Below are 25,816 nucleotides of genomic sequence, written 5' to 3' on the forward strand. Positions count from 1 at the left end.
TTAAAGTTTTTAGTTCCATTGTGGACATTTTGTGCCTCATTTAGATCATTTTTTGTTCCATTGTGGACATTTTGTGTCTCATTTAGATCATTTTTTGTATCATTTTGGACATTTTGCATCTGTTTAAGGTTTTTCTGTTCCATTTTATGTCTCATTTTGTGCATTTCAGTCTGTTTTTAGTTTAAAAAAGTGTCCTAAATCAGACTGTAAATGATATATGAACAAACCTTTCTGTAAAAACTTTCAGAATGTTGAATAGAATAAATGTGGACTGACTAGGTAACCTTACAGAACCTTTACTGTTGTGATGTACGCATTAACCTGACTTTATACACTCAGAGAAAAATATATATCTAACCATTGTGATAGGGATAAATAGAAGTTCCAATCTGTTGATTTAATTGCAGGATAATGCTTTATTAAAATATATCTCAGCAGGGAAATAGCAATATCCATTAAATCATCAGACAATGAATCAATAGTTAGTTCATATTTCAGTGGCTCGTCATGATTCCTAACTGCTACTATGCTTTCATAGAAGAAGAGTAATAATCCCACATTCTGTCATTTGGAGGGGCAGAGCAGACGGTGTGTCCACATCCGGCTGATCACCTGAAGAACGACGAGCCTCTGAGCCTCCAGGGGGAAGCAGAGAGAGTTCAGTCCAGATTTAGATCTGCTTGTGTCCTTTTTGTTGTTTGGGCCAATAAAAACTTTGTTATAATCCTCTCTGGTGTCGTTCCTTTGGAAATGATAGAGTTCAGTAATGTCCCTTCAGTCAGTGTTATTTTTAGAATCCTCAAACAGCAGTCAGAGCAGTCCTTCAGTCCATAATCCCAGTAGAACACATATTCTTTGCAGATCATGTTGAATCACCCGTCCAAAGTTCTGTGGTAAAATCCCTCATGCTCAGAACTGTTGTCTGGTTTGCATCAAGTGACTCCCCACAACAACTCCCAACAAATATATTCCAACAGGTGCATTTTATGACATCACTGCTTCTCTTCAGAATTTGCATATACGGTGACATCATATTCAATTTACATACGTGATGACATCACACTTTAATTTACATACACGATGACAGCAGACATCCTCCCCCTCCTCACTTGTGCACTTCCCCATCCACCGCCTTCATGCCCCCCGTGGTCCGGATGAACCAAAACCAGCTGTTTATCCTGTTCAGCCCTTTCATCCGGTCTATTCATGTATTTGGTTCATCTGCAGCCCAGCACAGGCTTCAGGTGGAGAAACAGGAGAAGCTGATGTCAGCGTCTAACTCTCACTAACACCCACACTGTACATTTCTGCACAACGCACACAGACTGACAAGAAATCCCCCAAAATCTATCCAGAGCTAATGAACCTTTACTGTGAGCATTTAGTTCAAGTTTATCTTAGTTCCAGACTACTTGCTCCATGACCAAGTTAGTAATCTCTTGGTTTCCATGGTGATCAAACTCTTCTGTAAACATCTCCATTTCATAGAGATCAAAACCTTCAAAGCATTCCCATTTTCATAGTAATAAAAACCTTAACCCCATTAATCTCCTCTGGTAACCAAAGCCCTCACTGCTCACAGAGAGATGCTGCCCCCATGTGGTCACTTCAAAACACAATCAAACAATCCTCTTTGTTGCAATGAGACTCTGCTGTGACTCAGTTGCTGCTAAACCAGGATTATAAAAGACAAGTATTTAAAATAATCATCTCATCACTTTACAGTGAGGCACTCTTCTGATTTTTACACTGTTTCAACATTTAAAGAAGATAAAAAACAGGCATTAGGGTAGTTCACACACATTCATCAGGTTCTAGCATTATTTGATGATAAATCACAGGTTCTAATCTCATACTGTGTTCCCTTATTTTCTGTCACTCTGCCAGAGCCCCATTCTTACGGCTGATTCATGGATCTCATACCTGTATGATTCCTGACAGACTTTAAATGTATTTTTATAATCCTGTTAAATGTTGAGTAGAATAAAGCAGATGAAAAACAAACAGATGATATAATGTGTGTTTGTAATGAAGGATTTTTAGTTCTCATTTCATCACTAGAACAGGACTTAAAGACTCACATCAGGATCAAGTGTGGCTGCACAAAAAGCTGATTTTCACTGGACAATAATGTGTGAAAGTCTGTCAGCAGTTTGGAGATTCACTGCTTCCTCTCTCATTTCACACTTTGTGCAGCTCAAATGCTTTTAGTTCCAGTGAGCGTCAGAGGAACACCACATCCTGATTTTCACTCTCATGGCTAAAATACCTGGCTCACCTTTTTAGGTGGGGGACTTGACTTTAGGGGACAGCCTGTAGGTCCTTCCACCTTCTAGAACGAGGTTCTGGGCAAACTTCAGTGTTTGTCTGTGGAAGGCGGGACCAGCGTCTGGCCTTTGGTTGGGCGGGGTTTAAGCCTCTGGGGAGTTTAGTCCCTGAGCTCGGTTATGCTCAAACCTTTGATTCAATACGTTGAATTTGGTACCAGATCCACCACACTGAAACCCCACCTTAAATTAGAGGGAACTCCTGTTGAAGTATTGTGTAAAACCTTTTAAGAGTTTCTCTAAAAGTCGTATTAAAGTTTGTCTGATCAAAGATTGAAACTGACACATCAGAGTTCAGATCAGCTGACAGTGATGCTCTGAGCTGCTGTTTGTCTTCATTGTGTTTTCTTTCTGTGTGTGTGTGTGTGTGTGTGCTGAATGCCTGCTGTTGACTGAAAGAATTTAGTCATGGGTTGTCATCAGTCCAAATCAGGCCAGACTCATTTTTCAAATGTGAAATCAATCAATAATTCTCATAAAACACAATCTTTTTGTTTTTACCAACATTCTTTTTATTATTTTCACAACATAACAAAGATAACATCTGAACAAAGCAATTACTCTTATTAAACGAATTAAACTAATTTAACACCCCCCCCCCCAGATTACTCAGGTTCTTGGTTGTGGATCCAGTTAATGAGTAATAGTCCATGTCACTTCACCAGATTGGAAAACGGGAAAATCAACCCCCCCACATACATTTCTACCTGATTCATGAATTCCTGCAGAGGGCCTTTGTTTCCATGTCCCCTGGTTCTTCCATCATGACACATCTGTTCTTGAAACCTAGTTCATGAAGGGCTCCCATATCTGATGAAAATGATGCTGTTGGTGTTTTCTTGTCTGTCATTTTCTCTAAGGGTAGAGTTGAAGATCGCTCAGACAGCCACCTGCTCACTCCTCTTCTCATGGTTTTCCATCAAAGGGCCTTTACTCGCTTTGCCATTAGTTTACATCAATCTACAAGTATTTGTTGATTCTTTTTAACTTCATATTATCTGGATATAAGCCTAATATGAATAGCTGTGGGACTAAAGGTCCTTGAATCTGTAAGATATTCAATACACTGTTTCACTTCTGGCCAGAAGTTTTCTATTTCCATACATTGCCAAATACAATGAAAAAGTCTACCTTTTCCTTTGTCACACTTAACACCGGTATCAGGTATAGTGTTATTCTGTTCAGTTTTTCAGGAGTTATATACGTTCACATCAACCAATCATACTGCAGTATCCTTAGAGTGTCAGTAGTTCTCAGCTGTGCTTCAGTTCATGCCTCCTCCCACTTTTCCATTCAGATGTCCTCCTGTAGGTCCTCCCTCCATGCCTCCAGACGTTCCACACATGTTTCTGTACTTCCATCTACCAGGCATCTATACATTTTGGAGATCAAACCCCTCCTTAAACAGTTGATATTCATTAGTTTTTCTATGGCAGACATTTCAGGGATGTGTAACGTTTGATTCTGGTGCCTTCTGATGAAATTTCTCAACTGTAGGGATTTAAAAGTGATTACGGGGTATACTGAATTTATCAACTGTTTCTACAAATGTCATCAGCACCTTTTGTGTATTGTAAAGATCTCCTATTTGTCTCAGTCCTCTGGTAGCCCAACATTTAAACCCCCCGTCTATTTTTCCTGGAGGGAAGGAGTCATTTCTCCATGTTGGGCTGCAGACGGAGAGAGAGGACGTTTCTCCCAGATATTGTTGAACTTGATGCCACTGTAATCATATTTTTACTACAGGGTTTTTGTATTCTTTTTAAGGATTCTAGTGCTTGCTGAATAAAGGTATACTGGGGGGACAGGCTTAGCTGGAGTTCCTCTAACTCTTTCCATAGAGGAGCATCTCTTTCCGTGAAGTAAAACATCAGTGTTCTGAGCTGTGCTGCCCAGTAATACCACAGTGGACTGGGACAGCTGAGTCCCCCTCTATCAAAAGGTCAGAACAATCGCGAGAGTCGTGTCCGAGGACGTCTGTTATTCCATAAAAATCTAACAATTTTTGAAGCTGAGTGAACAGGTTACTTGGAGGGGAAGTGGAATATTTAGAAGCAAATACAACAATTGAGGCAATATGTTCATTGTAAGGACGTTTATTTTCCCTATCAGTGACATTGGTATGGGCGGCCACCTGTCCAGAGACTTTGAGATTTCTGGAATTAATAGTTCATCATTATTGGCAGCAATATATTTAAGTTGTGGGACAATTTGGATGCCCAGGTATGTAAAACAATCTACGATGTTACACTGAGGGGCAGTTTTAGGGGGCATTTACTTTCTAACGGGTTTAGAAGCATTATTGGTGATTTGGATCTGTTTCATTTGTTTCCTGAAGATTCTCCAAATACATGAATGAGTTCTAATCATTCAGGAATAGATTTTTCCTTCGTTTTCAGAAATATTATGACATCATCCTCATTCCTGTGGTCCAGTTGATCTACCAGTTCTGTCTGGGTGTTCTTACTGCTGTTGCCAGTGGTTCTATAGCCATAATAAATAGCAGAGGGGATCAGGGCTCTCCCTGTCTACATCCTCTTTGTATCTTAATGCTTTTGGATATATTAGGACTGGTCATAATTTCAGCGTATTTTTCTGTATAAAGTAGTTTTATCCATTATTAAGATTTTCTCCAAAACGTTGAAGGATTTCAGATAAATAGGACCATTCAACTCTGTCCAATGCTTTTTCCACGTCTAGTGACAGTAATGCTGGATCTGCTGCTCCTTTGTCCTCATGTCATATTAACATTATGGAAGCCTTGCCTACCTCGTACGAAGCCATTTGGATCTTTGTCAGTAATGTCTGGCATTATATTCTCCAGTCTCCTGGCTATTATTTTACTCAGAAGTTTTAAATCCACATTTAATAGACTGACTGGCCTAAAGTTTTACACTTGTTATTTGCTTTGCCTGGTTTTGGCAGCAGCGTGATCAGAGCTCCTCTTAAGGATGTTGGGAGGATTCCATTGTGAAAAGATTCCTTCAACCTTTCTAACAGTGGTGTTAACAGTCTATGTGTGAACTTCTTATAAACCTCTATGGTATCCCATCTGGTCCAGGGTTTTTCCTCCTTTGATGTCATCAATGGCTACAGATCATTCCACTAAAGTTACATCTTTCTCCACTTCTCCTTTCATTACGTCTGCTATCCTGGGGATTTGAATTTTGTCTAAGAAATGATTCAGTTCAGTTGTGTTTGGGTCCGTTTCTGAGCTATAAAGCTTTTCATAAAATGTCATTGATTTCCACTGGGTCCACAATATTTCCATGATCCTTTGTAGTGAGCTTATGAGTCTTTCATTCTGTAACTGTTTGATGCACCATGCCAGCACTCTGCCAGGTTTTTACCGTGATCGTAGAATGTCTGCTTCAGTCACAATAAACTTGATAAAGCTTTTGTAGCAGATATTTCATTGTACTGTGTTTTAAGCTGAACTAATTCTTGGTGAGTCTCTTTAGACCCTAACTGATCATATTCTTCTTCTAATCTTTCTTTCTAATGATTTTGTTTTCCTGTAGGTTTCTTTGGCTTTAGAACTCGTAATGTTAATTATTTGTCCTGAATAAAAGCCTTAAATGCTTCCCATCTGATACTCCCTGAGGTTTGGGTTGTATTTGTTTCAAAATAGTATTTTATTTGTTCCTCCAGGAAAGTGACAAAGCCAGTATCTGCCATCCCTTTAGTTTAAATCTGCATTTAGGAAGATCACTGGTCAATCTGGGATCATAACAGACTAAAGAGGTTGGAGCGTGGTCTGACAGGAGGACGGCATCGTAGGAAACATTCTTTATTTGACATCTTAGTAGTGCTGAAAGCAGAAAGAAATCTATGCAGGAATATGACTGCTGTGTACTGGAGGAACATGAGTGTTTTTTCCATTCGCCAAACATCAACTAGATTCATTTCTTTGATGAAATTATGAATGACTTCTCTGCTTCTCAAATGTGATTGGTCCATTCCTGTACTTTTGTCTTTACGTGGATCTAAAGTGAAATTAAAGTCGCCTGCCATAAAACAAGCTCCAGGTAAAGAAGCAATAGTAAGAAATAAGTTCTGGAAAAACTGGGGTTCATCTGCATTTGGAGCATAAATATTGATCAGAATCCTCCTAAAAGCCAATCTAAATCTAACTGTGATGCATCCCCAGCTAAAATGAAATCTGATGCGTCTCCACTGGTCAGTGTAGCAGGAATTCAGTCATTAGCCAGAGCTAAGAACACAGAGGAGAAACCTGAGATCAGTGCTGTTCTTCAGGAAGAATTGACTCAGATAAAGAATAAAGAAGATGAATGTGGACTGAACAGAACCTGACTCAGGATCAGGCTCAGTTTCAGGAGACAGTGATGTAGAGAAAGGACTGAGTCATGATGAGTTGATGAACAATGATGAACAGTCTGGGCGTCCTTCACCTGTTTTTATTCACAGTGATCAGACAGAGGAGTCAGAACCTTCTAAACTAGTCCAGCTTCCCCTAAATGCATTGTCATTCCCACAGCTGTGTGTGCACGTTAAACATGTACTGCTGAACCTTACAAGCTTCATGTTTGTGTAGGTCAGCAGACACAGATTGTTCCAAGAACAATGATTGTGAAATATCTGACATTAGTCAAAGTTCAAACTTGACAGTTTTTGACCAAATAATGAAATAAAAACATCTCAGTTTGGATCAGAAATCTCTGAAATCAGTGTTCCTGAAAACACAATATTTCAGGAATATTTCATGAGGAAAAATCATCCTGTGATGGATTTTCTCCATCATTTCTGATGTGAAATGATGTGGAAGCCACAGGTTGTGGTGTCTGCTGGATGTGGAGCTCCTCTCCACTAACCCTGGTCGCTCTGTTGGGAGAGAGGATCAGACAGCAGGGGGCGTAGTTGTGATGGAGGCTTAATAGCTGCAGCTGTTCCTGCATGTCCAACCTTCACAGCAGCAAAACAACAGAATCCTGTGTTTGTCTGTGTTAACATTCACTGTGGACTGTTGATAAAGTGGCTTGAGATGAAGCAAACATACATGTCACACATGCTGGAACACGCTTCAAAACAGCAGCATTCTCCTTCCATTCATGGAGCAAAAACAAGCACTAAGCTCACGTGCAGCTGCTAACCCTGAGGAATGCTAGCATGTCCAGTGCACAAACACAGAGCTAGCTGGGCTCATTTTAAAGACATGAAGGGTTGAAGTGAAGCAGAGCTCCTGCAGCCACACTTTGGGACAAAATGCAGGAAAAGAAAAAGAAAAGCTCTGAGCAGCACAACTTTGTGACGTCTACAACGCTCCCTCAGAGCTGCTTTGACCCTCGTGTCGTCCTGAGGGCTCAGATTGACCCGTTGAAGTTTAAAATTGGAGAAAAATAGAGATTTACACGGAGGAAAAAACTTCTGATGTCCACATTTGAACATTTCTGGTGGAAAAAGAGAAAAGTTCAAAATGTTTCTAAAGAACATCACATAAAAATCAACCAAAATCCAGTAAATTCTCTGGATTTGGTGATTTTTATGTGAATGTTCTTAAGAAAATATCAGAATGTTTACTGATAATATGGAATCACTTTAGATATTTTTAGGGTTTTTTTTAAGATTTTTTACTCATTTTTTGTAAATTATTTACCAAGAATTTTCTTGCCAAATTTGGGGGATTTTTGTTTTGGTTTTTAAAAAGAACTTTTAAGGAATTATTGGAATTTTACTTCCTGAAAGATTTTACACATTTTCAGAATTTGTGAATTTTTTTGCTGAAGTGTTTTGGCATTTTTTGCTGAATTTTGTTTTTCAGATCAGGAAAAACAATATTTGTGGTGAAATGAAGACACAGGAGGGTTTATTTGGATTGTTCACAGAAAAATCCACTTTGAAAGAAGTTCAAGTTCCACAACTTTAGATTGTTCATGCTTTACTCGCCTCACTGACTTGATCATAAGACAGATAGAAATTAAAACAAGAGAAGATCATTTATTACAAGTTTGGTTCTGAGTCTTTTCACCACCTAAATATGGAGTTTTTCTTCTAGTTTTGGAGTTCTTATGATTTGCTTTTAGGGATAAATTTAATGAAATAGAATTAAAAATGGAGAACAAAAAGATCAAAATAAAAGCATCAGTTTTACTGCTTTACTAAAGATCTTTTTTCTGTTTTCATTTCTGCCGTGGAAGAGGATAAACGTTGATTATTCACATGGAAAATTAAATTCCACTGATCAACAAATAAGCAAACAACATGAAGATCAAAGTGTGTTATTAGTCATTTATTGAATAAAAAGAAAGTTAGAATAGTTTAAAAGCCACAGGCAGAGCAAATAAAAGTGGAGAAAGACGTATTAAAATCATTGATCTTGTTCAGGAAAAATCAACCACTGCAATGAAATAAAAACTAAGTTAGACATTGATTACAGCACAAGATCTGTTCAAAGAATTTAGAGCATGGAAGGGTTCAAATACAGCACAATGTGAGGAAAAGCTCCTTTAACGGCCAAACACAACATTTATAGAATGAAACAGGCTAAAAAATGTAGAATTTACAGAGTTCAATGTAATCTGGATAGTCCTGGTGGGTTTAAATTCTACTGGAATCATATCGATGCTGAAAACATTTTGATCCACAGATAGCTAGGGTTATGGGAGCTTTGATGGAAAAATACAATCTGATAGAATTTGTTGATGAACCAGAAATTCAGAATCTGATAAAAAAAAAACTGATGAAAAAACATTGAAGCACTTATTTATAGTAAAAATGAAAAATGGATCTATCAATAAGACATAAATGACAGAAGAGCACAGAATACTTTGGAAAGAGTGACACAGATGAAGGAAGTTCTCATTTCATCACTAGAACAGGACTTAAAGACTCACATCAGGATCAAGTGTGGCTGCACAAAAAGCTGATTTTCACTGGACAATAATGTGTGAAAGTCTGTCAGCAGTTTGGAGATTCACTGCTTCCTCTCTCATTTCACACTTTGTGCAGCTCAAATGCTTTTAGTTCCAGTGAGCGTCAGAGGAACACCACATCCTGATTTTCACTCAACATTTGACTGGAAAAAGACGCAAACACCACATTTGGCTCCTGGAAGAATCACAACTTCATCTTTGAAGAGGAACAAGTTTACAAGGAATCATTGAGAAGGATTTGACAAAGAAACACATTTAATCCATGAATGTGAAAACATGTTTGTGAGGGACAGAGTCATGGAGAGACTCAACCATCTGTTCAACACTGTTTCTGTACCAGGAGGAGACTCTGGAGACGAGACTCAGCACAGAGACACTGAGGAGGAACCAGAACTGGACCAGAACCCAAATCCAGGATAGAGAGTTTCAGTGAATGTGGTGTTGAAGGTGTGGAGGAGGATCAGAGAGTCAGAGGAGACTCTGTAGAAGGACAGAGTTCCAGCAGGAACGTCCACATAAACTGAAACTCTGTGAGAGACTGAGGAGGAACTGATGGATGTTAGACTGTTATTGTGAATGACAGAGTAACCATCATCATCAGAGCAGAACAGACTCCAGGACTGATCATTAAATCCAAACAGACAGTCATAACTGTTTCCTTTCCTTCTGATTCCTCTGTAACTCACTGATATATAAACCCATCCTCTCCACTCCACCTCCCAGTAACAGCGACCAGTCAGACCAGTTCTACACAGCAGCTGATGATACCAGTCAAACCTGTCTGGATGATCAGGATACCTCTGATCCTCCTCCACATATGTCACCTTCCTGTTGTTGTCAGACAGTTTGAGGTTTCCGTTTACTGTGTTTGTGTCGACTGTGAGTTGACAGGAATCTGATGGAGAGAACAAACACAACACAGCTGCAGTTATTGATGGATCATGTGATCAGTATTAAATCTTTGATGATGACCTCAGAGATGTGACACTTTGAAGATGCTTGAATGTGCTGCTTTGTTTCCATCAATCCATTCAAACACACTTACACTTCCTCAGACCTGGTGTCAACCATGGGACTCCAGCAGGCGTCACCCTGAAAGGAGGAGGACGGTCAGAGCAGCAGAGACTCTTTCAGCAGCACACATGGACGTTACATGGCTCTCACACTGTTCCACTGATAAAGGACCAGAGCGTTCATAGAGGTGACATCATTCTCCCAGACTGATACAAACTTCACTGGCGCCATGACTGACTGTACAACTTTAAATCATTTTCTACAATTGTGCAGCAAAACAGAACTTTTTTCTTTTCTTTTTCCTCTTTTTCAGTGATATCACTCTATGCTAGCCCATTGCCTTAAATCCCTTTGGAACATCTCATTTAATGAACTAGAACATCAGGTTATAGGTGTCGCTGAGCTGCCTTTCCTTTTTGTGTGTGTGCCAGAATATACATAGCTAGAAGCTTAGAAAGCTTTTTGCTTTATTTCTTCTTTTTTATGTCTTTTTCACTTGTCTCACTCAATGCTAGGGGACTGAGGAATAATGTAAAGCGTAAAGCTTTATTTTTAATGTTAAACAGCTGAAAACTGATTTGGTTTTTTCCAAGAATCACACTCACTTATTAAAGATGTAAACTTGTGTAAAAATCAGTGGGAAACGACATGTGGTGATGACATGGACAGAACATTCTGCTGGGGGATCTTGTTTAAAGGGGAGTTTTCCTGGAAAATTGATGCACTCTGTGACAGTCAAGCTCATTTGATTTGTTTAATAGTAGACTGGAATGGCAAAGCAATGATTATTGTTCATTTGTACGCTTATAATTCTACATCAGAAAAGGATAAACTTATTCCTACATTAGACTGTAAACTTGCAGCTCTAACTCAGACATTCCCTGAGGCTTACTTCATTGTAGGAGGTGATTTTAATGTGCTCATGAATGAGGTGATGATAGATGGCCTCCAGCTAAATGCTCACAGCCAAATGTTCACTTCAACTCTTTCATTGACAAGTATGATTGATGTGATGTATGGAGAGAGAAGTTTCCAAATACTTGGAGGAATAAAAATGGCTCCAGACAGTCTGGCCTGGATTACTGGCTGCTCTCTAAATCACTTTCTAAAGACAATATTCCAATCAATGTCCTACCCCCCCCATTAACTGACCATAGAGCCATCCTTAGATATTTACATCTCCTTCCAGGAATGGTTGACACCAAGCAATTCTCTGATTGGAAGATGAAGAGCTCTTTATTGAGGCATGACAATGTCAAACATCAACTTAGTACAATTATTCACTTTTATTGGTTAAATGCTCTGAAGGAAGGAAATGATGGAAAAAATTGGGAACTCCTTCAATTTGAAATGGGTGGATTTTTAAGAAGATCTGGAAGTGAGTTAGCCAAATGTAGACGCCAAAATGAGGAGAAAGTAATCACAGATATAATGTCCTTGGCTAGCATTGCACCAGAAAATCTCTGACATGATGAAAAATGAAAATGAATTGAACTTCTAAACACTTTAGATGATATATAGAAGGTTAAAGCAGAGGCTGCTTTTGGTAGATCCAGACTGAAGTGGCTTGAACACGGTGAACAAATGACTTCCTGTTTCTTTAAAGTGGAAAAAACTCATGCTAAGTACAATGCCATGTCTCAACTGAACATTGATGGAGTTGTGACTGAAAGTAAGAGCAGTATTTCTGAGTTTTGCTCTCTTTATAAAACAAAGTCTGACAAAGATGCAATGGATAGACTGTTTAATGTGTTGATTTTACAAACTCTATAACGGAGGAAGAGCGGTTGATGTGTGACACCCCTCTCACACAACAACAAGTATTAGATGCAACGATGCAACTTCAGAGTAATAAGTCACCTGGAGTTGATGGATTGTTTCAGAATTCTAGATAGATTTTGCTGAACTTTTGGCCCCATTTCTGTTCAAAGTTTTCTGAAGGTATTAGTAAAGGGACTCTTCCAGCAAGTATGACACAAGGCTGGATGACTTTAATTCCTAAACCAAAAAAGGAGCCTCTCTTCATTGATAACTGGAGACCAGTTTCATTATTGAACAATGACTCTAAAGTTCTTGCTCTTGTTTTTGCTAAAAGATGTAAAAATGCTCTTAACTCTATTATTGATGAGAATCAGTCTGGGTTTATGAGTAACAGGCATATTTTCAATAACATGAGGCTAGTTTTAGACCTCATAGACGATGCTGACCTTATTAGGGATGACAGTTTCATTTTAGTTGGAGACTTTCACAAAGCCTTTGATACAGTTGAACACTCCTTTATGTTTTCTGCTCTTAACAGCTTTGGTTTTGGGCCATACTTTTGCAGTGTGATGAAAACATTCTATGCTGGCGCCAATAGCTTGGTAAAACTGAGTAATGGCACAACTCAGAGATTTTGTTTGGAAAGAGGGCTAAGACAGGGCTGCCCTGTCTCAGTTTACCTCTTCCTGGTTGTTGCTCAAATGTTTTGTCATTTTGTCAAATTCTGTCAGTTGGAAGGCATCTCTATTGCTGCTAGAAGCAGACTTTGAAGTCAGTTGGCTGATGATACAGCCTTGTTTTTAAAGAATGCCCTACAGATAAAGCCTGCAATTAATGCAATCCACATGTTTTCTAAAGCATCAGGTTTGGACTTAAACCTAAATAAGTGTGAGCTATTCGCTCTCTAAAGTTCTGATATAACCTCAATTGATGATATACGAGTAAAGAGTAAGGTTAACTATTTAGGGATTACTGGAACTAAAAATCAGTGAGAGAGATGCCATCTCAACTTTGAGCCAAGGATTAAAAAGGTGCAGAATAAATGGAAGCTTTGGCTACAAAGAGACTTATCACTTAAAGGTGAACTCTTCTGTCAAAAGCTGAGGGAATTTCCAGACTTGTGTATGCCGCCTCCTCACTGGCACTGGACTGTAAAACTGTCACATTTATTGATAAGATGCTTGTTCATTTTCTGTGGAAAAACCGTACACACTAGATCAGAAAATCTGGAATTCTGAACAACTACAAAAATGGAGGCCTCCACTTTGTTGATTTTTCAATTCTAAACAATGTTCTGAAGATCAAATGGTTCAAATCTTTCTTAAAAATGATGCATCTTTATAGAACTTTATTCCTAAATGTGTATTTCATCAAACTGGAGGACTCCCTTTTCTGTTGGTTTGTAGCTACCAAATAAACAAGATTCCCCTAAAATGATCCAGTTTTCACAAACAGGTTTTGTTGTCGTGGAAAACGGCCTACAAGCACAATTTCTCTCCACATGGGTATTATCTCTGGAATAATGGGGATATACTGCATCAAAATAAAAGCATCTTTCTCAATCGCTGCTTTAACAACAAAATGGACTTCGTCTCACAGCTTCTGACCCCTAGTGGCCATTTTATGAATGACACTGAATTCTGTGAAAAGTCTCCATTCCCTTCAACACTTGAAGAGTTTCCAAAGGTCATTAGCTCCATTCCAGCTGCTGTTGTGACTCTGTGCACTGCCTCCTCTCTTGCAGCAGATATACATGTTGTTAATCCATGTGACACTTATTGTGGCTAAATATGCTTTGGGACGGCAAAGAACAGCAACAGAGCTATACGTGCACTGTTCCAAAGAGAAACGACAACAAAACCTGATGTTATCCATGACTGGAACTCTTTTATTAATAATATCTCTGGTCTCAGGTTTGGCTTTTACCTCACTAATTCATGTTGAACAAAGTTAGGGACATTTATGTTAAAATCTTACATAAAATCTGTCCATAAAACATTCTATGACTAAGTTCAAACGTGATATAGATGTAAGATGTTCTTTTTGCTCTGAACAGCCAGAAACAGTTCCACATTTTTATTATTGTAGTTACAGCAGAAAAATGTGGAAGGAAATTTAAAATTTTGTTCAGAAAAACTAAATCTGCAGATTGATTTGTTCTACAAACATCATTTTTGGAGTTTATGCACAGGATGGATATGAAAAAGACAAGGCCTTTATCATCAATCTCATATTAATATTAGTAAAATTTAACATTCATAAAGCAAAATTCAGTCATCAAAAGCCAAATTATCTTGTCTTCCATAAAGAATTTGAATATCATTTAAAGTCAATAAATAAATATCTGATAACCAGAAAGCAATAAAAACTGTGAACATTTGTAAAAAAAATTATTTGCTATAAATGTTTACATTTACTCAGCTGTTTTTTGTTTGTTTTTTGTGTTTTTTTTAGTTTCCTTTCTTTTATTCTTCTCTTCCTTTCTTCCTTCAAAGTGATTTTTGTTAACTCTGTCACTGTTTGTTTCAATATCATGTTGATGTTGGATGTTACCTGTGACTTTTGGAAATGGAAAAAAAAAATTTCACCCTGCTTCCTGTCTGTGAGCTAAGCTAGGCTAACAGTTTCCTTTCAGTCATGGTGCATAGCTGAGCTAACAGTGTTCTTCTGCTTCCACTCTTTTTTGTGAGCTAGGCTGATAGTTTAGTGAGAGTGTCCGTCTGTCTGTACCTCAGAGTGTCTGTCTGTCTGTACCTCAGAGTGTCTGTCTGTCTGTACCTCAGAGTGTCTGTCTGTCTGTACCTCAGAGTGTCTGTCTGTCTGTACCTCAGAGTTTCCAGTCTACAGTGTGGATCCTCCACTTTAGCTCTCAGCATCTTCTCTCCTGAGTCTCCTGGATGGTTGTAGCTCAGGTCCAGCTCTCTCAGATTTGAGGTCTTGAAGCTCAGAGCTGAGGCCAGAGAAGCACAGCCTTCCTCTGTGACCAGACAGCCTGACAGCCTGCACACACAAAACAACACAAACCTGATGGACAACACTTGGATGGATGTTTCTCTCTCTCTTTTCTTCTTTGTCTTTCAGATACATTTTGCTGCACATTTCATGTGTCTCAAGCAAATCAACAATCTCAGCAATGATTAGTGGGATTTAATCATGTCAAAAATAAACCCTGACAAAGTCCTGCACAAGTTCAGTAAAAGCTCATTTGATGAATCCCATCAGCAGAAATGATTGTACTCAGGTTAGCTGTTTATCCACTGATAGAAATCACATCAGTTTCAAAGTGTGAGTCCTGACCTGAGAGCTTCCAGTTTACAGTGTGGACTCTCCAGTCCAGCAGAAAGACTCTCCACTCCTGAATCCTGCAGGTTGTTGTTACTCAGGTCCAGCTCTGTCACACTGGAGGACTGGGAGCTGAGGACTGAGGACAGAGCTCCACAGCTTCTCTCTGACAGATTACAGCCACTCAGTCTGAAGAGACAAAAAGCACATTATACTGATGAAACAGCAGCAAAATGAAAAAGGATCTTCAGTCTCCAACTACTTACACAACTTTCTTGGAGGCTTTGACCACTGGCAGCAGCCTCAGAAGAACCTCCTCTGAAGCAGAGTATTTCTTCAGGTCAAACACGTCCAGATGTTCTTCTGATGACAGTAAGATGAAGCCCAGAGCTGACCACTGAGCAGGAGACAGTTATCTGTGGACAGACGTCCTGATCTCAGGGACTGTTGGATCTCCTCCACTAGAGAAACATCCTTCAGTTCATTCAGACAGTGGAACAGATTGATGCTTCTCTCTGCAGACACATCCTCACTGATCTTCTCCTTGATGTACTCCGCTGTTTTCTGATTGGTCTGTGAGCTACTTCCTGTCTGTGTCAGCAGGCCTCGTAGGAGATTCTGATTGGTCGGCAGTGACAGACCCAGGAGGAAGCGCAGGAACAAGTCCAGGTGTCCGTTTGGACTCTGTAAGGCCTCATCCACAGCTCTCTGGTAGAAACCTCTTGAATAACTTTGGAACATTTCAGACCAACAGGATGTTGTTTGTTGTTGTTCTTCCAGGAGGTTGATTCCAGAGTCGATGAAGGTCAGATGGACATGGAGAGCAGCCAGAAACTCCTGAACGCTCAGATGGACGAAGCAGAACACCTTGTCCTGGTACAGTCCTCTCTCCTCTTTAAAGATCTGTGTGAACACTCCTGAGTACACTGAGGCTGCTTCCACATCGATGCCACACTCTGTCAGGTCGGACTCATAGAAGATCAGGTTTCCTCTCTGCAGCTGATTAAAAGCCAGTTTTCCCAGAGACTCAATCATCCTCCTGCTGTCTGGACTCCAGTGTGGATCTGTCTCAGCTCCTCCATCATACTTGATCTTCTTGACTTTGGCCTGAACCACCAGGTGGTGGATGAACATCTCAGTCAGGGTTCTGGGCAGATCTCCTCCCTCTCTGCTTCTCAGCAGCTCCTCCAGAACTGTAGCAGTGATCCAGCAGAACACTGGGATGTGGCACATGATGTGGAGGCTTCGTGACTTCTTCATGTGGGAGATGATGCTGCTGGCCTGCTCTTCATCTCTGGATCTCTTCCTGAAGTACTCCTCCTTCTGTGGGTCGGTGAACCCTCTGACCTCCGTCACCATGTCCACACAGTCAGGAGGGATCTGATTGGCTGCTGCAGGTCGTGTGGTTATCCAGAGGCGAGCAGAGGGAAGCAGATTCCCCCTGATCAGGTTTGTCAGCAGCACATCCACTGAGGTGGACTCTCTAACATCAGTCAGGACCTCATTGTTGTGGAAGTCCAGAGGAAGGCGACACTCATCCAGACCATCAAAGATCAACACAACCTGGAAGTATTCAAAGCTGCAGATTCCTGCTGCTTTGGTTTCACTGAAGAAGTGATGAACAAGTTCCATCAAGCTGAACTTTCTCTCTTTCACCACATTCAGCTCTCTGAAAGTCAATGGAAACATGAAGTGGATGTCCTGGTTGCTTTTGTCTTCAGCCCAGTCCAGAGTCACCTTCTGTGTTAACACTGTTTTCCCGATGCCAGCCACTCCCTTTGTCATCACTGTTCTGATTGGTCCATCTCTTCCAGGTGAGCCTTTAAGGATGTCTTCTGCTCTGATGCTTCTTTCTGCTCTGTCTGCTTTCCTGGATGCTGCTTCAATCTGTCTGACCTCATGTTCATCATTGACCTCTGCAGTCCCTCCCTCTGTGATGTACAGCTCTGTGTAGATCTCATTCAGGAGGGTCTTCTGTCCTGCTTTAGCGATGCCCTCAAACACTCTCTGGAACTTCTTCTTCAGACCACATTTAAGTTCACGTCCACAAACTCCAGCAGCAAGTTCTGAATGAAAACACCAGAAAGAAAGAGTGAAGTAGAAGTAACCTGGATATTAAAGCACCAAAGTAGCAATAAAGTGAAGGTGACAGTTTGTCCCCTAAAGACTGATTGTGTGAAGATATTCTGAGACTTTAGTAAATGTTCTGTTGATCAGCAGCTTCAGTCTTTACACAAATCCTCTTACTGCTCTGCAGACAGTCAGCCAGCTTCTCCTGCTTCATCCTCCTCAGGAACAACACTGTGATCTGCTCAAACATCTCTCTGCTGCTCCTCTCATCTTCATCACCACCCTCCAACTCCTCCTCATTCTCCCTCTGACTCTCTGAGCATTCTGGGTAATCTGGACTCACAAGCTTCTGCATCTTCTTCAGCTCCTTCTTCACAAAAGTCACCATGTTGTCCTCCAGCAGCTGGAACAGAGAAATGTGTCAATGAGTCCATCAGAGTCAAATCATGGAGCCAAACACCAGATCCATGTTGGACACACTGACAGTCCACTGGTCTACAAAGAGCAGCATGGAGACGCCTGAACACAACAGATGGAGAACAACTTGTTGTCCATGAACTCACCATGAATATGGAGTCCAGGTGATGCTGGACTGCAGAATCTGGTCTCTGATGGATTCTGGTAAACAGAGAGGAAAACCACCGGGAAGGAAAATGCCTGTAGCAGAGTTTCAGAGAGATTTAATGATGGAACATATTTGGAACAATGACAGAACATTTGACACAACAGTCAGTAGTTTGATTTCCCAACTTACTTCTTCTTTCCTCTTACTTCAGGACCTGGTTCTCCTTTAAAGTTAATAGGATAATCCTTAGACTGGTCACTCTTCAAAGACAAACAGCTGGATCCAGGTTCAGATCCAGGTCCAGGTCCAGGTCCAGGTGGATTCCTGTCAATAATGATGCAGCAGTGATGTGATGCTGAGCTCTGACATGCAGCAGAGTCCTGGACAGTTAGAGATGGTGCTCTCACCTCTGAGCTTTGCTCTGGTTCTCCTGTTCCCCACACAGAGAGCTTTTAGAGGGAGGGACTCCCTCCTCTCTGTCCTCACACTCATCCATGATGCTCAACTCACAGCAGCTCACACACACTTTCTACCTTCACCTGCACAGGAAACAAACATCATTCATCCACTCAGATCCTCCTGGAGAAGATCAGCTGCTGCACTTCTACTATCAGTCCAGCAGATGGAGTCATGGAGCTGCAGAGACTCACCCACAAACCCAAAGTCAGAAAGACAAAACAACAAAGAAACATCAGCAGCTCATCAAACTGACTCAAGTCCATCAATAATCTCATAGAAATATTGACTGATTGCAGTCAATCAATAAGTTAATAATCATATTGATCCATGTTTAAACAGCAGTCATCCACAGTTTGTGCTGAAATAAGAAGTGAACATGTAGAAACATGACAGAGCAGAAACAAACAGCAACATTACTGAAGTTAAAGCAGCAAACAAAGCAAACTTACACTTTATTCAAAGCGCTGAAGAAGAAGAAGAAAGTTTCCAGTCCACTCCTGGACGCTCAGACAGGTGATCTGTTTCCTGGAACCAGTCAGGACTCCACCTATGAGGAAGCAGCAGGCAGACTTTCACAATAAGAGCACATTTTACAGGCTGATTCCCACTCATTTCATGTGACCCATTATTTCTACATTCAACCTTTTTCATGTCACTCAACGTCCAACACAACTTGTACAAACCCTGTGCTTCATGAAAGCAGAAGCTCCCATCAGGCTGTAAATCCCTGACAGTTAACATTCCCTAGAATGGAATCAGTGGGACAGAACCACCATCAGCAGAGATCACACTGATGCACATTTCCCTCAACATGTCTGCTCTCAGTCTCATTTAATGCTGCATTAAGAAACATCTGAACATTTCTAGCATCTGGTTTCTTCAAAGTGTAGCAGGTGAACTTTATTTCACTTTAAATCTTTTCCCCTCTGCTAGACAGATCAGATCACAGGTTGTGATTGACAGATAATAAGAACAACTCATGTTTAGAACTGTCTGACAAACACAAATGAGATTTACTGATAAAACATTGATTTCAGCATCAGTTTGAGAACTCCTGCTGGTTGGGAACACCACAACATGTCTGAACATTTGGTTTAAATTCATGTACAGACTCAGAGTCACAACAAAGGATGTGAAATTACCGCGCCCCTCCCCCCAAAAAAATGCAATAAAATCACCACAAAAGGTGCAAAATCACCAGAAAATGGTGCAAAATACCTTTAAATAATGAATAAAAACAGAAAATAAACTTAATTATCACAAAAACACAGAAAATAGCAGCAAATGATGTGAAATAACCTCAAAGTGACTGAAATCGTCACAATAAAGGTCCAAAACTACATTTAAAAAAGCAAAATTGAGATTAAAAAGTCACTAAATTGCCATAAAAACACTCAAAATCTCAACAAATGATATGAAATAACCTCAAAAAACTTATTAAAAAAATACACAAAAATGTGTAAAATCACCACAAAAAGGTGCAAAAACTTTGCAAAAATACATACTACAGAAACATGTAAATTACAACAAAGTGTGTGACATAACCTCATAAAGACTAAAATCACCACAAAATGTGCAAAATCACTTTAAAAGATGTTAAATTCACATTAAAAAGTCACTAAATTACCACAAAAGTACTCAAAATCTCAACAAATGTTGTGAAATCACCTCATCCAGACTGAAACTCCATCCAAAGTTATCGTTTAATAAATGCTGTGTGAATGTTTGTGAACCGTACTGAATCTCTCTGACTTGACCATCAGCTGTTGGTTCCATGCAGACACTAATAAAACTAGTGGCTCACATCAACATAGTGTGTTTCTGAGCTCAGTTCAGGCAGCAGACTGTAGAAAGTGGAAGAAACATCCCAGTCCTCTACAAGTCACAGCTACTAACGTTCCAGTGAGGCAGCTGTCTGTTCTCTGATCAACCTGATGATTAAAGTCAACAGACTGGAGGAGATTGAGGCTTTTTAACGCTTTCATCACTGATGGTACTGACAGGGAAACAGGCAGAGATCACAGTCAAATCCACTTAGTTTGAGCAGTGGGATTCATTTTCAGTCCTGGAGTTTGAGGCCTCAGACCAGCCCACTTTAGATCAGAACCCGTTCTGATTAAAATCATGTCATTAGAACCTCACATGTTCCGTCTGCTATAGAACACTGTTCTGGAAAACCTGCAGTTCACTGTATTTTTATACAATATTTACAATTCAGAACAAGTAAGGGTTGCTTTAAAACATGCAGGTTTATTTCAGATGACTTTCATCTTCTTCCCTTTCAGCTGTGTTACTTTTAATGATCAAAACAGAACGGGTCACTGTTATGGTTTGAGCATAGAAAGTGGTTCTAGTGAACTAATGCTTGTTTGTTCTCTCTGTTCCTTTACAGACAGGAATAATCCTCTCATCACTCCTGGATCTGCTTCTGACTCTAAATCACATTCTAAAATGCTCACAGTTCTCAGCACAAACAGTCCTGCTCCACATTATTGGCACCGCTGGAATGTTTCCAGAAAATCCACCGTTTCTCCCAGAAGCTGTTGCAGTTACAAATGTTTCTGGTTTTCCACGTGTTCGTTTTCTAGTGTCACAAAGCTGGGTCTGTGTCAGAGATCATGGGTGTTCCAGCAGGACAATGAGCTGAAATGTAGCTCAGATAGCACCAAGAAATGGTTGGAGACAAAGTTCTGGAGAGTTCTGAAGTGGCAGCAGTGAGTCCAGATCTAAATCCCACTGAACACCTGTGGAGAGATCTCAGAACTGCTGTTTCTAGAAGGAACCCTTCAAACCTGAGAGACCTGGAGCAGTTTGCAGAAGAACAGTGGTCCACAACTCCATCTGAGAGGAGGAAGAAGCTTGTTGATGGTTCTAGGAAGTGACTGCTTTCAGTTTTTTCCTCCAAAGGGTGGAAACCAAACACTGAGTTCAGGTGCCAACAAAGATGTCCGGCCCATTTTCTGAGTTTTCTGCAAAATTAGCTCAATTTTGGCTTTTTTCTTCTGATTTTTGTGTTATTTTAATGCACAGGAAGGAAATAAAGACGTGTAAAACCAGAAACATTTGTAGCTGCAACAACTTCTGGGAGAAACGGTGGATTTTCTGGAAACATTCCAGCGGTGCCGATAATGTGGACCAGGACTGGATCTGTCCTTTTTCCAGACCTTCTGATCAGTTCAGCTCAGTTTCATTCATGTAGATGTGAATCATCTTCTCCTACAGAGCAGCTCTACACCAGACTCTTCATTAGATTCATTCTGATAAGATTCTCTCTGGACTTGTGGCTCATGGCTGATGTTGGTTCTGGATCTTTCTTCTGACTCTGAGGAGCTCCAAGACAAAGTTTACCAGCATCAGACTATTATTTACATTCTATAACGTGATGTTTTACGCCACAACCACACACAATTCACTGACTTGATAATGAATTAAAGTGAACGGTGGTCTGAAGAACAGTTCAGCATCTTTCTGTATCTTTTCCATCGTCCTCATTTGTTTCAAACCGTGAGCTCGTTTCACAGAAATAGTTTCCATTTTCAGCACATTTGTCTGCTTCTGTTTCCACATTTCCTCTTTTTAATTCTTGCCTTCTTATCCTTCATCTTTCAAACACCTGTCACTGTTGTCAGGGCAACCAAGCAGGAACCCTGATTTTTACAGATGCTGGAACAACAACAACACAACAGAATAACTTTTAGCACAACAATAATAGATTTATTTATGAACACGCCTGGTCTCGTTTGTCTATTTTTGTCAATAATTGTGTCAAAAAATGCCCTATGTGTGAATAATTTACACCCTTTTTCCAGGAGAAGTAGAACTTTCAAAATCTGTCAAGTATTTACCGTTCTTATGGAATTAAATACCAAAAACTGTGAGTTAGAAGCAGAAAAGGACAACAATGGAATTGAATTTTCTTCAACTTTCTTTTTAGAAATTCTTGAAAACTGCAGGTTGAACATTTCTGAGATTGAAAAAAATCTAATTCAAACTATTTTACAACATTTGTGGAGCTTTGTGAGTCCATGTTACAGGCTGTTATATGTGTCAGTAGCCAGGCGTTTTTTATTTTAGCTGTTAGCTTCTGAAACAGCTTCTGTCCACCTGAAGACTTGACCCACATCACACACAATACAGCTCCAGTAAACGACGGAACAAACCTGAAGATCAGGTAGGGCCGTGACATCACTGTTGTCAGGGCAACCAAGCGGGAAACAGATTTGTTCCTGATCTGACAACAGCACTTCACAGACGGAACTAGCAGCCAAGCTGTCCAGACAACGCCCAGAACAACAAGACAAACATGTAAACTACTGGAAACACAAAGCAGGGACTAAACACACCTCTACAAGCACATCAACATCATGAACACACCTGAGATTTGCTCTCACTGATTGGCTGAAGGATCCAAAAGCAGACACCCTGCCAGCTAAAGCAGATCAAGCAGTTTTCTAACAAGAGCTCCGTCTGGAACATGAAGCAGAGCAAGAAAACAACACAAACACATGACACACAACATCAGCTCCAGCTGGATCAGTGCTCTGCTCTTATTCTGGGGACTTTAATGACTGGAATGATCCATGAACCAGATCCGGGGCTCTTCATAAACACTGGGGGCTACAGCTGGGGATGTCCGGCTCTGATGACGCCACTGAGTCCAAACAACAACCTGAGTCTCACTAAACAGCACATTTCAGTCACCAGTTTGGTGTTGAGGATAAAACAGGATCAGATGAAATGTCCAGTCCTCAGTCTGATGGGATGTCTGTGTCCTCTGGAAGAAAACTTCTCTCTGTCTGCACACTTGCTTTCAAAGACTCTGAGCCTCATGCTTGTGTTTGTTGGTGATGAAGGAGGAACCTCAGAGACTGCAATCAATCAAAGTTCTACTTACTCAGCTTCTTCCCACCAGTCCAGATCTCTGCTGTCTGGGTTTGAGCAGAAACAGAGAAAATCCTGGGCTGCTTCTCCATCACCGGTCCTCTGAGTCTGCAGGCTGCCGTCACTCTGAAACACCTCAAACACATCAGAAAGCTCCTTTATTGGACCTGATTATCACAAATCATTCACCTGCAGCTCCTTCTAGCTTCCACTCCCTTAGAAAGAACGAAAAACGGATAAATCTCCTGGTCTGTGAATGTTTTCTCTATTTGGAATATGAACATTAATGCTGCCAGAATAAAATATTGGCTCTGATAAATCTGATAAACTGGACATAGTTCACCTTTTTAGACACACACAGCTCATGTGGACATGCTTCTATCGTCCTCTTCACTTTAATTCATGTCCTCACTAGAATTAATTCCCACTAACACAAAGCTGTCTATGACTTCCTGACAGAGATGAGCTAACAAGCTAACAAGCTAACAGTTGGTTTGCAGATTTTAAATGAAAATCTTGAATATAATTTTTTAAAAAGGTGTAAATGAACTTTGAGCTTGTCTGAAGTCAAAGCTCACTGCTCATGTCAAACCACCAGGTCACTCTTTGCTGAAGCAGACGCAGACACTTTGTGAAGCGAGATGTGGTTTTTACCCCAAAACATGGCAGAGAAGCCAAAGAAAAACATTATTTTCAAGGAAGAAGAGTTCTTTTTTACGACAGTGACAGATAAATGTGTGTGTCTCATTTTATTGTGACGGCAAAGCGACACAATGTGTAGAGACTCTACTGGACCCGTCACAAAAGCTTCCATGCTAACTACCCACCTGGTAGCACTACGGACAGAAAAAGCCCGGGACTTAAAGGCAGCTTTGGGTGAAAAAGGACAGCAATAAAATCACAAAAAGCAACTGAGGCTTCATTTAGAGCTGCAGATTTTTTGATAAAGAACAAGAAAGTCTTTTGGGACGGGGAGGTGTTGAAAGAAGCAGTGATGATGGTTGCAAACACTGTGTTCAAAGACGAGAAGAACGGTCCAGATGCCATCTCCACTCTCTCCAACTGGGGGTAAGTACGAAGGTTAGAAGAATGTCGGCTGTATCTGAAAACTTGACAGAGCAGCTGGACGGGATCTGGCTCAGTGCAGGAGGTTTAGCATTCAGTGGGACGAGTCTGTGGACAGCAGCAGTACAGCTCAACTGATGATGTTCATCTGAATGGTGTTTGATGGTTTCTCCTCTAAAGAAGAACTCCTGACACTTTTGCCCCTGCAGACAACAACAAGGGGAACTGACATCTACAGCGTGGTGAAAAGTTTCTTCATGGATAAAAACGTTAGAAAAGCTTGTTTCAGTGACGATGGACGGGGCTCCTCCATGACGGGTCGGCATGCAGCCTTCATTGTACGATGCAGAGGTGGTCCAGACTTCCCAGCATTCCTACATTACCACTCAGGGCTGTACGCTTAGCTTTTTCACTAGGAGCACAGGTGCTCCTAGTGAAAAACATTTAGGAGCACTATGAATTGCACAATTTTATTATTAACATTCACACAACAAGCCAAGCAGTCGGCTCAGTTCTTTAACACAGAGAACATCCCTGTCCCACATCTTTTTGTATTCAAGTCGTCCTGGCACGCTTGGCTGAGTTCATCCAGCGGTCCACTGCAGGACTTGGATCAAAGTCCTCCAGACATGGCCCCTCCAAGCTGATCCTCATGAGGTCTTCAGTGGTGGTCAAATAAATGGATGCAGTTCTAACAGTGACATTGCACAAACAAAGCTTCTCCCACAAAATAGATTATCATCCCTCACCAGTGTCAGATACAGCAGCTTCACTGGTCCTCAGGACTTTGTGAACTAATAAACCAATGTATTTTTACAGATGGACATCTATACTACATCCGTCACAAGGAAACACCAAAGCCCATGTTTAGAGTGTGTGTGTGTGTGTGTATTTTGTAATTAGTTTGTAAAGAATTATTGATTTTTTTTGTCACCAAAGAAAACAAACTTTCTCCAATATGGCTTCCTTTCATTTGGAGTGTGATTGGTCTACTGACTTCTTTCTTTTGTCATATTTTCCATCATCACTCAGATGGCATTGTGTTACATTTTTCCAATTTCCAATCAAAAAACTTGGTGGAAGCCACCATGTACACAAGACCTTATACAGCAGCAGCAGAGGAGCAGATGTAGCTGAGGAAGTTTGGAGGTTGTCACTTCTTGCATTCCAAAATAGTAGAGAGTCATATTTTGTTAAGTGGCCCAACAAATTCTGACTCCAGATTTTATTTCATCTCATACAATCTGCACAGTTAACTCAACCTGCATATTTCTGTTAAAGTCCTAGTTTTGAAATAGTCTCTCTGTTCTTAATCTGCCATACTGTGATCATTTAGCCCCTTATTTTATTATTCTGTTCTTACAGACTGTAATTTACTTGGTTTATTTTTTTAGACTTGTGATTTGGTGTTTTAGCTGTTGTAGCAAATAATTTCCCAGGTGTGGGATTAAAGAATTTAAATTCTATTATATTGTTAACTGGCCCAATAAAAATAACAACAA

The 25,816-nt window shown here is 40.4% G+C and overlaps 1 protein-coding gene across 1 annotated transcript in view; it reads right to left on the bottom strand.

Annotated features, from left to right (window-relative positions):
- LOC127531948 (NACHT, LRR and PYD domains-containing protein 12-like) overlaps window positions 1-17,993 on the bottom strand; it is a 211,280-nt gene extending 193,287 nt beyond the window's left edge. The window contains exons 1-3 of the mRNA XM_051942540.1: window positions 17,908-17,993; window positions 17,522-17,747; window positions 16,622-17,340 (exon numbers count right to left, since the gene is read on the bottom strand). Coding sequence (XP_051798500.1) covers window positions 16,622-17,340; window positions 17,522-17,747; window positions 17,908-17,910 — 948 coding nt within the window. The 5' untranslated portion in view covers window positions 17,911-17,993. The remainder of the gene's footprint in view (window positions 1-16,621; window positions 17,341-17,521; window positions 17,748-17,907) is intronic.
- Between the last annotated feature and the right edge of the window lie 7,823 nt (window positions 17,994-25,816).

Source organism: Acanthochromis polyacanthus, chromosome 22 (assembly GCF_021347895.1).
Source record: "Acanthochromis polyacanthus isolate Apoly-LR-REF ecotype Palm Island chromosome 22, KAUST_Apoly_ChrSc, whole genome shotgun sequence".
NCBI classification, from domain to species: Eukaryota; Metazoa; Chordata; class Actinopteri; family Pomacentridae; genus Acanthochromis; species Acanthochromis polyacanthus.